This window comes from Mchenga conophoros, linkage group LG23 (assembly GCF_057382185.1).
Source record: "Mchenga conophoros isolate Kocher_MC1m ecotype Shallow Benthic linkage group LG23, M_conophoros_male_GT1.1, whole genome shotgun sequence".
Taxonomy (NCBI): Eukaryota; Metazoa; Chordata; class Actinopteri; order Cichliformes; family Cichlidae; genus Mchenga; species Mchenga conophoros.
In genome coordinates this window covers 53,441,611-53,458,706 of record NC_140547.1, presented here as the reverse complement: position 1 = coordinate 53,458,706, position 17,096 = coordinate 53,441,611, and the positions used below count along the sequence as shown (strand labels likewise).

The 17,096-nt window shown below is 42.8% G+C and overlaps 1 protein-coding gene across 2 annotated transcripts in view; it reads right to left on the bottom strand.

Annotated features, from left to right (window-relative positions):
• Positions 1-17,096, bottom strand: part of nlgn4xa (neuroligin 4 X-linked a) — a 110,568-nt gene that overhangs the window by 64,928 nt on the left and 28,544 nt on the right. For both annotated transcript variants that reach the window (XM_085264056.1, XM_085264057.1), the window contains one exon: positions 333-485. In XM_085264056.1, the coding sequence (XP_085120182.1) occupies positions 333-485 (153 nt within the window). The remainder of the gene's footprint in view (positions 1-332; positions 486-17,096) is intronic.

Here is a 17,096-nt window from a genome sequence, read left to right as displayed (position 1 = left end):
TCCTAACCTGGCAACATGGAGGATTGGAGAACAGGAAAAAGAAACTGCAGCTTGAAAACTCCACGATGATGAGTGGGAATAGTGTATCAAGTATATCTGTGTACGTATGAATTTCAGCTGCAAATCAATTTTTAAGGAAAAGTTTCAAAGATAAATATGTGATCAAAGAAGAACATTTCTAATGTCCCGCTCCCTGAATGTAACAGCGAGCCAGTTAATGAAAGAGGGGAAGCCAAACAGTCAAATCAATCAATAAATCAATGAACCACTTATGCCACAATCAGCACTTCTCCAAACCAGTTAAAACACCACAATTAAAGCGGCGGACTCACCGAGAACTCCGAGCCGGTAATTGATTGTGATGACGATGACATTTCCATAGCTGGCCAGGATGCTGCCATCAATCATGTTGCCAGTTCCCTCCATGTAGGATCCTCCGTGGATGTAAACCATGACTGGCTTTAACCCGTTCTCATCGTGGATATCTGTAGATAAGAAAATACAACAAAAATGTCTTTTTTAATTGAACCCAATGATTTTTTTAAAATCAGGAACTCGTTTTCATGCAGAATGTGATTACATTTTATTTTGTTTACAACTTTTAAACAAATACACTAAAAGTGTTTTCAGTGCTATATTGGCACCTGAACCTACAAAAATCAGGAAGCGCACAATAATGTTTTACTGAGGTTACTAAAACAACTAAACAGACTAGATAAACAAATAATCTGAGCTAATATTCAGTGTTTCGCTTTTGTTTTATGATCTGTTCTAAAGACAGTATGTTAACATATAACATATACTATTTTAATGTGTTTTAGGAGAACAGGAAGCACAAATCAAATGTATGCAAAGATGACAACGTTTCTCTAACTTCCCAGACCATAAAGGGCTCCAGGCCGACTGTGTGGCACTTCAGTGAAGTGCACATTTGTTTGTCATTAGTGGAAAGAGATTACATCAAAGCATCAGATGCTTTAAAGACCTTAAGGCAACCACTATGTTTTAATTGCGGGGCCCCATATTGACAGTGTCATGATCCACTGTTGGGTTCTTATATTTCACTTAATGTGAAACTTTCAAACTGAAAGTGGTTTACATCGTTTGAATCACAAGGCTCTGCTTTTTGAAATAACAATTTAAAAAACTCAAACTTCCCTGTTTCAGGGGCTGAAAGATTATGAGGGTAATGACTATAGTGTTACCATACTATACAATACACAGATTATTGTGTGTATGGTTAGCAGAATGCTGTAAAGTGTAAAAGGTCATTCCTCAAAATAAGATCCGTGGCTCCTCCAGTTCATGTGTCAAAGTATCCTTGGACAAAGTTCTGAACTTGTGCATTTACCCAGTAGGCACAGATAAATGCATGGTATGAATTTGGTGTAATAGACTGACTGACTCTTGTAGTAGCAAGCACTACTGCTCACGTTGTGTAGCATGGCACCTTTCTGTTCACTAAACTGGATATTCAATGTTATTTTTTACATTTCAGTAGAAAATATGACAACAAATTGTGCATTTGACTGGAAATTCATCTGGTAGCTTTTATATCACAAAGCAAATACATCAATATAGTGTGACTGCTCTATGACGACAACACAGTTATGTCGATAACTTTTACAGTTACTACATAATTCACTTTGGTTTCATTGAACACTGTCTGAGAGTCATTTCTCTGTGGTAAGAATTGCTGGTTACTGTTGGCAGGAAGCAAACATGTACGTTGTGTTAAAGTTTTCACGTGGCTCTGTGCAGTTCTGTTCCATACTGTGATTCAGCAGGTCCTGCCACAGTATTGAGTTGAGGTCTGGACTTTAACAACTGCTGTTTATTTTGTACCTAATTCCATTTGTCAAAATAACCACATCTGTGGATAAATGCCACTGGAAGTGTTGAACTGATGACAGATTGGCTGAGGTGGGTTTTAATGCACAGCATCCTATATGATTATTGTGCATTAACATCTGTGCATCCACTGTAATGAACATATGACCACTGTAAATTGTTTAACTATTGATAAGAAGAGTTTTAGTGCAGTGTTGTCATTTTAAAGTGATAAACTAGCTCTATAACATGTCTGTGAAGGTTCTCAGTCATCCAGGTCATCGTAGTCAAAGCAGCTTGCAAAGAAAAGCGTCTGGACTTCTTTAAGTTGCTTGAAGACGTTTCACCTCTCATCCGAGAAGTTTCTTCAGTTCTAAGGTCAAATGGTGGAGAGTCCCAGATATAAACCTAGTGGGAGTTTCCCCCCACAGAGGGACAAAAGGACCCCCTGATTAGTGATGGGCTTTCCGGCTCTTTTTAGAGATCCGGCTCTTTCGGTTCGGCTCACTAAAAAGAGCCGGCTCTTTCGGCTCCGAACCGGCTCTTTGGGTTGTTTTGTTGCTTTAATTAATTTATTATTAACAATAATATAAAATTATGCACAAAAGGAATTACTAACGTAAAAAAAAGTGGTTTTATTTATATATGTTTATATATAAATATATGCGGTGGCCCCTAGAGACAAAACACGTACAAACTCCAAAACACATTTCTAGCATGAACTGAACCTCCAAAGCAGAGCTACTAGATCACTTAAATTACACAATTGAAAGCATGTGTGCATTGTTTGTGTATTTATACACAGGCACTCATATATATTCAAATAATTAAAAAAAAAAAAGTTCATTTACCTGTTACTACCACACACCAAATCCGGTCGTTGGTACTTGCTGGCTTGTGTAGCCACTAGGTAACAAAAGCTCAACACTGCGCCTAGCATCCTGGAGCACTTCTGTTGTGTTTTGTACGTGTTTTCAGTTTTTACGTGTTTTGGAGTTTGTACGTGTTTTGGAGTTTGTACGTGTTTTGGAGTTTGTACGTGTTTTGGAGTTTGTACGTGTTTTGGAGTTTGTACGTGTTTTGGAGTTTGTACATGCTTCAGAGTTCGTACTTGATTTGAAGTTTGTATGTGCTTTGTGCTACTGAGTGTAACTACTGCCCCTCCCCCCTCTGCCCAGCGTAAAGCACAAGGCTGGCGTGCGGAGTGAAGCGGGAAAAAAGTGCGAGAGAGAGGGTGAGAGAAGAAAAAAAAAATACAACCCACGTGACAGCTCGCGATAAGGAGCCGGCTCGCGTCGTTCACGTCAAAGAGTCGGCTCTAAGAGCCATTTCGTTCGCGAACGACCCATCACTACCCCTGATGATCCTCTAATCGCCTGACAGCTCCTTGGAGGACAGGACCAACTTCACCCCCGATCAGACCTGCACACTGTTAGACCTCTGCCTCACCACCACATACTTCAAATACAACGAAGGCTTTTACAGACAAAAACATGGCTGTGCCATGGACTCCCCCGTGTCACCTATTGTAGCCAACCTTTACATGGAGGAAGTGGAAAGGAAGGCTCTTGACTCTTTCAAAGGAAGAGTACCCAGCCACTGGTACAGATATGTAGACGACACCTGGGTTAAAATCAAGACACAAGAAGTGGATTCCTTCACCGCGCACATTAACGCTGTGGATAAAAACATCAAGTTCACCAGGGAAGACACAAAGGACGACTGTTTGCCTTTCCTGGACTGCGCCGTGCACATTGAAGAGAACGGCAACCTCAACATCGAAGTTTACCGGAAGCCCACACACACGGACCAGTACCTCCTCTTTGACTCCCATCACCCTTTGGAACACAAACTTGGAGTAATTAGGACCCTACACCACCGGGCAGAACATGTTCCCTCTAAGCCTGAAGGGAAAAAGAAGGAACACACACATGTAAAGGAAGCACTCAAAACGTGCGGCTATCCTAAATGGGCGTTCTTAAAGTCAGCAAAGAGGCACAGAAAAGAAGACCAGACACCAGCGAGGGAGGATAAGAAGGACAGACGCAACAACATTGTCATCCCCTATGTAGCCGGTGTATCAGAGAAACTCAGGAGTTTTCTCCAAGCACGACATCCCGGTGCATTTCAGACCCAGCAACACGCTCAGACAAAAACTGGTTCATCACAAAGACAAAACGCCAAAACACAGACTTAACAATGTGGTGTTTGCTGTACAGTGCAGCGAGGAATGCTCAGACCTCTACATCGGAGAGACCAAACAGCCACTTCACAAGCGCATGGCACAACACAGAAGAGCCACCTCCACAGGACAAGACTCAGCAGTCCATCTGCATCTAAAGGTCAAAGGTCACTCTTTGAGGATGCCAACGTTCACATTTTGGACAGAGAGGACAGATGGTTTGAAAGAGGAGTGAAAGAAGCTTCTATGTCCACTGTGAGCGACCATCTTTGAACAGAGGCGGGGTTTACGACACCAACTCTCTGCCATCTATAATCCAGTTTTGAGATCCTTCCCAGACGCCTTAACACCCACTCACATCCTGGGCCATCTGACCTCAGGAAATCGCATGATAAGGTGGGGCCAGGTTTCACAATGAGCCCACCCGAAACTCTGGCTGATTGGGACCCACACCCAGTTTCCCACCTTGGCTCAGGTGATTAGAGGATCATCAGGTGGTCCTTTTCTCCCTCTGTGGGGGGAAACTCCCACTAGGTTTATATCTGGGACTCTCCACCATTTGACCTTAGAACTGAAGAAACTTCTCGGATGAGAGGTGAAACGTCTTCAAGCAACTTAAAGAAGTCCAGACGCTTTTCTTTGCAAGCTCCTTTGACTACGATGACCTGGATGACTGAGAACCTTCACCGACAATAATAAATCCTTTTACTCTCTCAGTGAGCCAAAGATGTGTTTGCAGCATAATGCAGTTGTTTCCGTCCTGGATGCAGTTTGCACTTCACCATCATGCCCTCGCCCTTTTGTGCAATAAAAATATAAGTAATATCCATATCCATGCTGCAGACTGCATCCCTATTTTCTGCCTCCTGCATTTTGATAAAATAGTTTTCAGATGTAAAAGTGGTCTGGCCCCAGTGTCTTTCTGGATACATTCAAGGACATGGCTAAAGGATCATCAGGGGGTCCTTTTGTCCCTCTGTGGGGGGAAACTCCCACTAGGTTTATATCTGGGACTCTCCACCATTTGACCTTAGAACTGAAGAAGCTTCTCGGATGAGAGGTGAAACGTCTTCAAGTAACTTAAAGAAGTCCAGACGCTTTTCTTTGCAAGCTCTTAGACTATCTCTATAACAGCATTGTACACTGGCTAGGCTAGCTAGCCTCTGTGTAACTCCCTTGTAGATTTGTTGTTGTGCTCATTCTGCTGTTTCATGACCCAATTTTAGCCGAGCTGTAGCTGTGGGGCAGATTTCCTTTTCTCAAGAATACTTTGTGATGGAAAATCGTGCGTTGTAGCCAAACATCCCCCCTCCTCACCTGTCCTCCGAACATTATTCCAGAAGCAGTTCATTACTGCAAACCTGTTTTTGCAATTACTCTGACCTTTGACCTCTGGCTTGGGCTGAATTTCCTGGGCTAACACACACCCGAATGCTCCTGACCAGCAAACCTTTGTGTTTATAGATGTGTTAGCTTCATTCCTGCAGACGCAGCAACAGTGTCCTTAGTTTTCCACATGCACAGAGTCCTGTGAAAACCTTTTGCAGTTGTGTAATATTCAGTTTAGATCATACAATCAATATGCAAGTTCTAAAAACTATTATAGTGTGTACAGCGGGGACATTAGTTTGACCTTTCTCTTCTTTAGTAGGACCCTTCCATTTAAGTACCAGCCCATTTTAAAGTGGACATTTGAGGAGTGTTGTGCTGGAGATATGGTTTGACATTCTCGAGCACACCTGCTGGCTTTTACCCAGTAATCTCTATATCTGTCTGCTCTCCCACCTCCTCCTTTTGTTCTTTATATAATGCACAGGCAGCATGGCAATCAGGCCAGATGAATACCGTGTTTATGAAGCTGCCCAGCTGTGATTAAGCAGCATGATTAGTACATGTGTAGGTGGTCATTATAAATTAAGAGCGGGTCCTTTGCATAAAAGAAGATGGAATGAGATGCAACCAGTCAGAAAAAGCAAGGTCTGCAATAAATCGCTCAGCAGCAGCTTCTTCGTCTGGACCTCAGCATATTTTAACAAGAAAATATCTGAGAGTACTCTGGGAGCACTCTGCTGCCACTGACACAGGAAAGCGTTAGTGGACACATCACTTCTATTAACCCAAGGGCAAAAACTCTAGAATGGAGTTATCAGTGCTGTCCTCACATTGCCCAGCATCTGCTGCACTATAACAGTTCTCAGTGTCCAACAGCCGAACGAACACATTATCAATGGCCCTGCTGACTAGACTGCTGCAAACTCTCCCAGATGTCATTTCGATGAAAGCAGCTACTGAGGAAAATACTGAACTGGGAGTAGAGGTGACCAACTAAACATCTGAAAGTAATGATTCTGCATATACTGACAGATAGAAGCCTTTATATACTTCCAAACATCTTAGTAAAAGCTTCTGTTTGAGAGAGCATATATATGTTTTTGTATTATTTTAACTTATAGAAAGTTAGCCTGCTTCTTTTTTATTCTTGATGATAATTAAATGATGATTAGTTAACACAATATTGTGTTATGTGTTACATGCTGAAGAACCTAAACAACACAACCACCCCTGGACAATTTACTGATAGTTTTATGTCCTGTCAAATCACCTTAGGTTCACTGAGGCTTTCCAGTGCAAGGCCTGTGATCACCTGTGATCATTTGAGCCAGGATGAATAAGGTTATTCTAGCACGAGACATTTTTTATGGAGATTGTCTGCTCATGACTTTTTGGCTCTTTCAAATTGGCTCAGGTTTTACTTACAAAGTATAGACTAAAAAGGGTTAACATTTATAGAACTATTAACCACTCTGTGTCATCTGAATGAGTGAAATGTTTTAAATCCTAATGTTTCACATTTCAGTATTCTTAATTTTCTTTCCATTGTCATCACAACCATCTAAACAGACCAGTTAGTGTGGATGAGTCTATCCGATTTGGCTAAAAACAAAGATGTCAGCGGCAGCTAAAACTGGTCACTTACTGGTCTGTTCTTCAATTCCTGTAAGCTGTGTGGAAAGCACACGGCTGTATGTATGAGGCATGCCAGTAAGCTTGCTACAAATGTAGGCAGGCGGGCAGGTGGGCATGGAGCAGGAGGAGTGTATCACTCCACTCCTCTGCATAGAAAACAATGAAGTGAAGCAGTGGAGAGCAGCCCACGGAGAGAGGTTATTAATCTCTGCTGTGAATTTGTACCTTAGATTTGCTAATGTCTCTGCATCAAAACTCTCAGAAGGAACTGGCGCTGACACCCAAAACCAACCTTGGACTTACTATGCATAAAAGCAGGCCTGTTAATTACAGGGCCATGATGGCTGTGTGGTGTTAGTGTGTTCCTGTTTATCACTCAGCTCCACACTAGTAGAGGCCCAGTGGAACAGTGTGGGTGGTGGAAACAACCTTGAAGAGGCAGCTGCGGAAAAAACAACTGCCACTGTCATAGGCTCTAACTGATAGGCATCTGATGGTCGCTTCAGGCCTCTGTGGGCTCAGGCAAAACTATTTGTTGGCTCTCCATCAAACTAACAGACAAACCGGTACTACCCATCTCTTCTGGTGTATTGCACCAGTGGAGTCAGAAGTCTGAGAGAAGGAGGAGGTGAGTGAATGCACTCAGGGCACTTTTATCCAACAGAGAGAAGCCCATAGATTTAGAGCTGTGTTTTATGACTGGAGAAGGAGAGGTGGTCTTGGGGCACCATGTCCCAATCCTGTCAGCTTGGAATGCACTTAGAATTAAAGAAATCAAAGTGCTTCAAGTACTCCTCTCTCTGCCCTGTTCTTACTATCTCTGGCTCTCTGTACTCTCTTGGGCATGTGGAGCTGCCGGGGTGACTGTGCAGCAACTTTGTCCCACACATTCATCACTGCCATCCAGGCTGGGGAGAGAATATATTCTTCTACTGGCTGCGCGTGTTGCACACATTACTCATTTTATATGGGTGTGGAGGCTGAAGAGAGTGAAGCGAGTGGGGTAATGTTTGGGGTAGTGTAGTGGGGTGGAGGGGTCCTTCAGCTTTTTCTGCTGTTGGCAGTGGAAGATGGTTAATGGAAACTCTGTAAAGTGCATCTCCATCGCACCACTATCACTGCAATCACAGTGATATAACCTCCTCTCTCAGGAGTGATAGTTGCTTTTTGGCCCAGGGCATGAGAAACAAACCTGCACCGCAGACCATCTACTCTGTATGTTTAAACCCATCAGAGAGAAGAAGGAAAAATCTTAAGCAAGGACACATTACACAAGAACGGGGTGAAGTCTGATGTAGCGATGTATCTCCATTTGAAAGTTTTGAGTATTGACAACGTTTTCTTCAAGGTGCTTTATATTGTATATTACTGTTTATAGCCATCTGTAAAACATGGTGGAGGCTCTATCGGTGCTTCATTCCAGCAGGTGGTGTATGGGATTGTGTCAAAACTGAACCTGGAAAAACACCATCGGATTTTCATCTACGAGTCAATACAACCAGTGTTGGGGAGTAACGGAGTACATGTACCGCTGCTACGTATTTAAAATACAAAATATGAGTAACTGTACAGTTGCTGTTACAGTTACCATTTAAAAGGGTGGTATTCAGAATACAGTTACTTTGTTGAAATAAATGGATTACACGGCGGTATTTTCCTGTTTCACATGTTAGATTGTCCCTTCTCTATTTTTGGTAATTCCACACCGGTGTAAAACCAAACACAACACGCATTAAGAGGCTCTAATGCCTGTGTCTCATTCTCGCGGCCCATGTCATCCCTAGTAAATGGTAAAATGGTAATGGTCTGTATTTGTAAAGCGCTTTACTTGGTCCTGAGGACCCCAAAGTGCTTTACACTATACACAATCATCCACCCATTCACACACATGTTCACACACTGGTGATGGCAGCTACATTGTAGCCACAGCCACCCTGGGGCGCACTGACAGAGGCGAGGCTGCCGGACACTGGCGCCACCGGGCCCTCTGACCACCACCAGTAGGCAACGGGTGAAGTGTCCTGCCCAAGGACACAACGACCGAAACTGTCAGAGCCAGGGCTCGAACCATCAACCTTCCAATTACAAGACGAACTCCCAAATCTGAGCCACGATCGCCCCTAGTTGAAAAAATATTTTTAAAAATTATTTTAAAAAATGATTTAATAAGAAGGCAACAGGCAGAGTGTTACCTAAAGATGGCGGCGCACACTGTTGCAGCGGCTTACGGCTCTCCGTCTCAGTACTCCTTTCTACACCCGCCAGGGTGTAGAAAGGACATTGGTAGCTAAACCTGGATGTAGTAAATGTCTGGATACTCGACTGGATGGCAGTTTGAAGCCTTGGCCAATGAACTGGTTTCTGTGAAGCCACTATACTCTAGACTCATCACAATGCTTTCCTAATCATGCAACACAATAAAAAAGTGTGAAACTGTCTTTATACTTCATTTGCAGTTGTTAGAAAAGTTCAGCTAATGCTCGAAAGCAAACTTCAAGAGTGATTGTGGCAGATGAAGTCTAAAAGGTTCTCTGCAGTGCTGCCTGTTGCATCAGCCACTGAGGTATAGGTGGAACCACAGGGGAGCTACAGGAGTAATAAATTGCCACTGCAGATATTCAAACAGTCAGTGTGCATCGATCCTGAGTGCTTCCCTTAAAAAACAGGCAAGCCAAAGAAGTGCCTGAAGATGCTTTTTCGAGACCTTTCAGCATAAATCAATCTATTCTCCTGGTGCATCAGGCTATATTAAAATCTGATGTTTCAACTTAGCTGGTATATTACTCTTTAACAGTGAATTTGAGCTAGCAGTGTCTCAGTAGAAAAACTACTGAGTGCATAGTCACAGGCAGTGGGTTTCGCCCTTGCAGTTAAAAAGGTGGATATCCAATATGGCTCTTTTGTCTCTTTTCTCAACACCTGCTGTCAGCAAATAGTGTGTTTTCAGATCTGTTTTAACATCAAAATATCATCTCCCAGTGGACTGGTCCATCTAATGTCATGTAAAATGTGCTAACCCTCTTTGGGGTAAATGCAATAAACTAATGTAATAAAAACCCCTGAGGAAATGCAAGGTTTTTGCAAGATCCTAATATAAAACAGTAAATAAATAAATCACAGTTACCTACAAAACATTCGGAGTATTTAAAATGTATCACTTCATAATATTTTTTCAGCATTTTATTCAACCAAAATTCATAGAAAGCAAGTTGACAACACAATAAAAAGCTTTACTCCTGAAATTGGTTCATCTGTCACAGATACCCGCTTGTGCTTTCATGATAGCTAATACATACATTTTAGTTCAGTTATTTCAGTTAATTTACTAATAGATTACCAATCCAGAATTTGGGATGGGATACTGAGCTGGGGAGGAGAAGGGGAATGTGATGGGAGGCATGGAAAACAGGGAGGGAAGGGAACCTTTGATTCTGCTGAGTCGAGCAGAGAATTACTGCTGTGGCAAAATAATCTAAGCAAGTAAAGACTAGAGTAAAAAGCAGGGCTGGACGAGGCGATGAGACCAAACTGGGACAGAGTAAAGTGGGTCGTTGAGAACAGAGAAACTGGTGGCAGATCTGGTGGAAGAGGAGGTAGCATTGAAAGATGAGATACATTTTTACTGTTCCTTATTTTATTCTCGCTTTCTGGTCAAAAACAGATTAGAAATTATATGACTGAAGATATTTAGGTTTCATTTAGTCATAGCCAATTTTCTGTGGACTTACTAACTCTATGGCTAACTAAGAGAGAAGGTGGGCAAAGACACTAAAGTGAAATGTCTTTAGTTCAATGTACCCTTTAACTGAAACATGCACTTTGGCTTTTTAATCTCCATATGATCTATAATTGTGTACACAGCACAGAGAACTCGATGCTGTGCTGTTTGGTTATTATCATGCATAGCAAGGTGTTAATAGAAGACAGGAACAAAGAAACACACACACGTGGCAAACGTTTTTCCAGAGCTACAAATTTCTCTTTCTAAACAACAAAAGTTAGCGCTCATGCTGCACCAAGGAATGAAGGACAGAATGTACAAAAGGATGTTTAGATGTTTAATTATAGGGACCTCCTTCCTACTTAAAGCTACCCCTTTGCCTGAGAAACCTCTGATTTAAAAGGTTAATCCGAAAGATCAAGCCTGGATTTGAGTTTGCTCAAGGATACTGAAAGGAGAGCAAAAACTAGGAGACTCTTGAAAAACAGCTACGACCTGCAAGAACTCGGTCACATGATAAGTGAAACTGGCACATTTTAGTTATGACTTTTAGCAGCATTTGAAAATCACTGTTTTATGTTTTCTACTCTTCTGATTTTGAGGCTTCATGAACAAATATACACAGCCTATACAGGGAGTGCAGAATTATTAGGCAAGTTGTATTTTTGAGGAATAATGTTATTATTGAACAACAAGCATGTTCTCAATGAACCCAAAAAACTCATTAATATCAAAGCTGAATGTTTTTGGAAGTAGTTTTTAGTTTGTTTTTAGTTTTAGCTGTTTTAGGGGGATATCTGTGTGTGCAGGTGACTATTACTGTGCATAATTATTAGGCAACTTAACAAAAAACAAATATATACCCATTTCAATTATTTATTTTTACCAGTGAAACCAATATAACATCTCCACATTCACAAATATACATTTCTGACATTCAAAAACAAAACAAAAACAAATCAGTGACCAATATAGCCACCTTTCTTTGCAAGGACACTCAAAAGCCTGCCATCCATGGATTCTGTCAGTGTTTTGATCTGTTCACCATCAACATTGCGTGCAGCAGCAACCACAGCCTCCCAGACACTGTTCAGAGAGGTGTACTGTTTTCCCTCCTTGTAAATCTCACATTTGATGATGGACCACAGGTTCTCAATGGGGTTCAGATCAGGTGAACAAGGAGGCCATGTCATTAGTTTTTCTTCTTTTATACCCTTTCTTGCAGCCACGCTGTGGAGTACTTGGACGCGTGTGATGGAGCATTGTCCTGCATGAAAATCATGTTTTTCTTGAAGGATGCAGACTTCTTCCTGTACCACTGCTTGAAGAAGGTGTCTTCCAGAAACTGGCAGTAGGACTGGGAGTTGAGCTTGACTCCATCCTCAACCCGAAAAGGCCCCACAAGCTCATCTTTGATGATACCAGCCCAAACCAGTACTCCACCTCCACCTTGCTGGCGTCTGAGTGGGACTGGAGCTCTCTGCCCTTTACCAATCCAGCCACGGGCCCATCCATCTGGCCCATCAAGACTCACTCTCATTTCATCAGTCCATAAAACCTTAGAAAAACCAGTCTTGAGATATTTCTTGGCCCAGTCTTGACGTTTCAGCTTGTGTGTCTTGTTCAGTGGTGGTCGTCTTTCAGCCTTTCTTACCTTGGCCATGTCTCTGAGTATTGCACACCTTGTGCTTTTGGGCACTCCAGTGATGTTGCAGCTCTGAAATATGGCCAAACTGGTGGCAAGTGGCATCTTGGCAGCTGCACGCTTGACTTTTCTCAGTTCATGGGCAGTTATTTTGCGCCTTGGTTTTTCCACACGCTTCTTGCGACCCTGTTGACTATTTTGAATGAAACGCTTGATTGTTCGATGATCACGCTTCAGAAGCTTTGCAATTTTGAGACTGCTGCATCCCTCTGCAAGATATCTCACTATTTTTGACTTTTCTGAGCCTGTCAAGTCCTTCTTTTGACCCATTTTGCCAAAGGAAAGGACGTTGCCTAATAATTATGCACACCTGATATAGGGTGTTGATGTCATTAGACCACACCCCTTCTCATTACAGAGATGCACATCACCTAATATGCTTAATTGGTAGTAGGCTTTCGAGCCTATACAGCTTGGAGTAAGACAACATGCATGAAGAGGATGATGTGGACAAAATACTCATTTGCCTAATAATTCTGCACTCCCTGTAACAAGAAAGCATGTGATAGCTCAGTAGGTAAAGTGGTGGCCCCATGATCGGAAGGTCGGCGGTTCGAATCCACTTAACGGCTACCCTGAGGTACCCCTGAGCAAGGTACCGTCCCTACACACTGCTCCCCGGGCGCCTGCTTAGTGGGCTGCCCACTGCTTCACTGAGTGAATGGGTCAAATGCAGAGAAAAACAAGTAATTTCCCCATGGGGATCAATAAAGTATCCATTATTATTATTATTTTATTAGTTTTGCTGCCAAAATTAATTAATTAATTGTAAAGTGTTTATTTGTGTTAGCTATTATGCAAAACACGTTCCCTGCATTGCAAACTGATCAAGATATGATATGACAATGAAAACATTGTCATATCATAAAAAGGTAAAAAACAATGACTCTGATGATATTATTTCTGCACAATACTTAGGTTAAGACTTTTGATCCATGGCCCAAACAACATTTACAAATGGTGTAACTAAGCCATAAGCATTTAAGAAGCCCAAATTAAGCCCAAGTGTATATCTTTGTTCTTGTTTAAAAAGTCTTAACAACACCAACTTAGTCAAACTAATAGAACAGCCCAATTTTTCAAGTTAGTTATTGCAGTTCAAGTCATTCAAGTCCAATGAACAGCTTAAATGGTACAAAGGTAAGTGCTGAGCTGCCAGAGGCTAAAAAAGGTAAGGTTGGCCAAAACTGAAGAATAATGTGCATTTCAGAATTATACAAAAAGGCCTTTTTCAGGGACAACATGGGTTAACAGTTTAAAGCTGTTCTGCAGCAATGAGGTTGATCAAGCCTTCAAAGCTGCTGCTACTAATTCTTACAGCTGTTCCAACCTTTCTGGATTACTTCCCCCTCTGTCTGCATAAAAGCAGTGCTGGGACACACTGATGTACCCTCGTGAGCATCAGCTGAACACTATTGTCCTGCAGAAAGTAATGTGTTGCTACAAACATGGTGAGAAAGAGGCAATTAACAGTGGAAGAGACACAGACCATCATAACACTTATAAATGTCGGTCTGTCCTACAGAGAGACTGCAAAGAAAGTCAAGGTGTCAGTGAGTCCAGTTTCCTTCAGCATCAAAGGCTCAGAAACTGTGACAGCAGGAGGTCTGCAGACCCAAAGACACGACTGACTCAGAGGACGAGTTTCTGAGAGTTAACAGCTGTGTGATCAGCAGCTCACAGGACAACAGCTTCAAGCAGCTTCATACTGGTCGTAGTGAGAAAGTCTCAGTTTCAGCTGTGAAGAGAAAACTTCAAGCTGCAGGTTTGACAGGACGAGTGGCAGCAAGAAAGCCCGAATAAGACAAAGAGGCTCGTCTGGGCCATGAAACACCGACACTGGACTACTGAAGACTGCAAGAAGGTTTTATGGACTGATGGATCAAAATCTGAAACCTACGGTTCATCACGCAGGATCTTTGTACACCGTCAAGTGGGTGAAAGGACAGTTCCACAGTGTGTGGCATCAACTGTCAAACATGGAGGAGGAAGTGTGATGGTCTGGGGCTGTTTGCTGGATCCAGGGTCGGTGACTTGTACAGAGTGAGAGGCTCCCTGAACCAAAACAGCTACCACAGCATTCATGCAGCACTGTGCAGGACCCTCTGGTATGAGGCTAGTTAGTCAGGGGTTCATCCTACATCAGGATAAAGACCCCAAACAGTCCAAGCTGTGCCAGAACTACCTCAGGAAAAAGAACAAGATGGTGAGCTTGAAAACATGGAGTCCAGCACAGCCTCCAGACTGAAACCCCATCGAGCTGGTTTGAACTGGACAGAAATGTGAAAGCAAAGCAGCTACAAGGTCCACATTTATGGGAACTTCTGCTACAGATATGGGAGAATATTTGATTTCTATTGTAGAAAGAAGCCACGGCTGTGTTCAGCTGTTATATCTGTCAGAGGTGGCTCCTGATGAGTCAAAGTTTTGGTTCATTTTGGTCCATAAATTGATTCCATGATTTTTTTTTTAACTCCAATTGCTTTTTTGCACAATGCTTTCATTTCAGAGTGCAGTGAGACATTAAACGGAATAATTTTCAATGAAAAGGGATTAAAAAAAATGTGGTTTTTCTAAAAATTTTGACCATTAGTGTATATTACCATGTAATTTTCCATTTCTAAAAATAAACTCTGTAGATGCTAGAATGTTTATTTGTGTGGATTCTGCATGAACTGCTCTAGTCAAGGTTATAAATATTTTTCTGGCTATTCTGTTTCTATTCACATTATGCATGCGTTCCTTGGGCAGTACTATTGGAAGACATAACATAAATTTCCCCTGCTACACAGATGATGCCCAGCTTTTCTGTTTTGTTTTTATATGGGGTGGCTGTAGCTCAGGTTGCAGAGCAGGTCAGCCACTAATCAGAAGGTCGGTGGTTCGATCCCAGGCTGCATCCTGGCTGCATGCCAAATATCCTTGGGCAAGATACTAACCCCGTGTTTACCTACTGGTGGTGGTCAGAGGGCCCGGTGGCGCCTGTGTCCGGCAGCCTCGCCTCTGTCAGTGCGCCCCAGGGCAGCTGTGGCTACAATGTAGCTTGCTATCGCCAGTGTGTGAATGTGTGCGTGAATGGGTGGATGACTGAATGTAGTGTAAAGCGCTTTGGGGTCCTATGGACTAGAAAAGCGCTATACAAATGCAGGCCATTTACCATATATTTATTTTTTTGCTTTGAGAAATGGATTTGATGCAATTTGATGCCAGAGTGAGGTCACTGAAGCAGTTAAACAACTCCTTGGTGGCAGAGCCCCTGGGTGGAGGAGGTTCGCCCTGAGAATAATACTGTAATCTTGCTTGAGATGCCTCTATGATGTTGCGTGTTGATCAGACCAGGGTGTTAAATCCCATCTTTATGAAGGGAGACCGGAGAGTGTGCTCCAACTATAGGGGGATCATCTCAGCGTCCCTGGAAATGCCTACACCAGGGTGCTGGAAAGGACAGTCCTTTGTCTTTTCATAATTTTTATGGACAGAATTTCAAGACGTAGCGAAGAGCCAGTAGGCTTCTGCTTGGGTGCTCTCAGAATCTCCTCTCCTTCACTGCAGAGTGTGAACCGTCAGGAATGAGAATCAGCATCTCCGAGTCTGAGGCCATGGTCCTCAGCTGGAAAAGAGTGGAGCGCCCACGTCGGATCATGGATGAGTTGCTGCCCCAATTGGAGGAGTTTAAGTATCTCAGACTCTTGTTCATGAGTGAGAGGAGAACGGAGTGGGAGATTGACAGACGGATTGGTGCTGTGGCTTTAATGATGCAGACGTTGCACTGGTCCATCACAGTGAAGAGAGAGCTGAGCGTAAAAGCGATGCCCTTGATTCATCAGTCGATCTGCCCTCATTTTGGTCACAAAGGTAAAAAAGGTAAAAGTGCCGGAAATGAGCTTTCTCCCAAGAGGGGCTTAGAATAGAAGTCCACATGGAAAGGAGGTGGTTCAGGCATTTGACAAGGATGCCTCCTGGGCGCCTCCTGGGTGAGGTGTTTAGGGCATGTCCAACCAGGAGGAGGCCCAAAGGCAGCCTCAGGACATGCTGGAGAGATTATATCTCTCTGCAGGCCTGGGAACGCCTCAGTGTTTTCCCGGACAAGCTAGAGGAGCTGGCAGGTGAGAGGGAGGTCTGGCCTTCTGTGCTTAGGCTGCTGCCCCTGCGACCCGGCCCCGGATAAGCAGAAGAACATGACTGGATGGTTGAATGAGTCTTCATATAGTTTCCAAATGCACATTGAGTTTTAATGACTTGCAAGTCATGCATTTTGTTTTTAACATCTCAGTTCTTTTGTAAGCTGTGTTGCATATCTCTGAGATACCAGTAACTTTGGCAAAATGGCAGTAAAGCTAAAAAAAAAGAAAATCAAAACCTGATTTGGGAGTCGACACGAATAGATGGGCTAATTGGGTTGACTAAAAGTTGGAAAACAGCGTGGAAACTGATCTAACTAATCTAAGCTTATGGTATTACTCATATGCCACCATGTACTTTTCAAGGGCTATTTTAAAGATGATGGCAGCCAAGTGCAAGATCACACACTTAACATGTCACATCCTGACTGCTGTTATATCGCTGTCACCTCGAGCGGACTAAGAGGAGTTTGCAAGACAGACACCACTTCTGTCTTTCTGCTACGTCTTGAACAGAGATGGGCAGTAACGCGATACTGTAATCCGATTACTTTTTTTGAGTAACGAGTA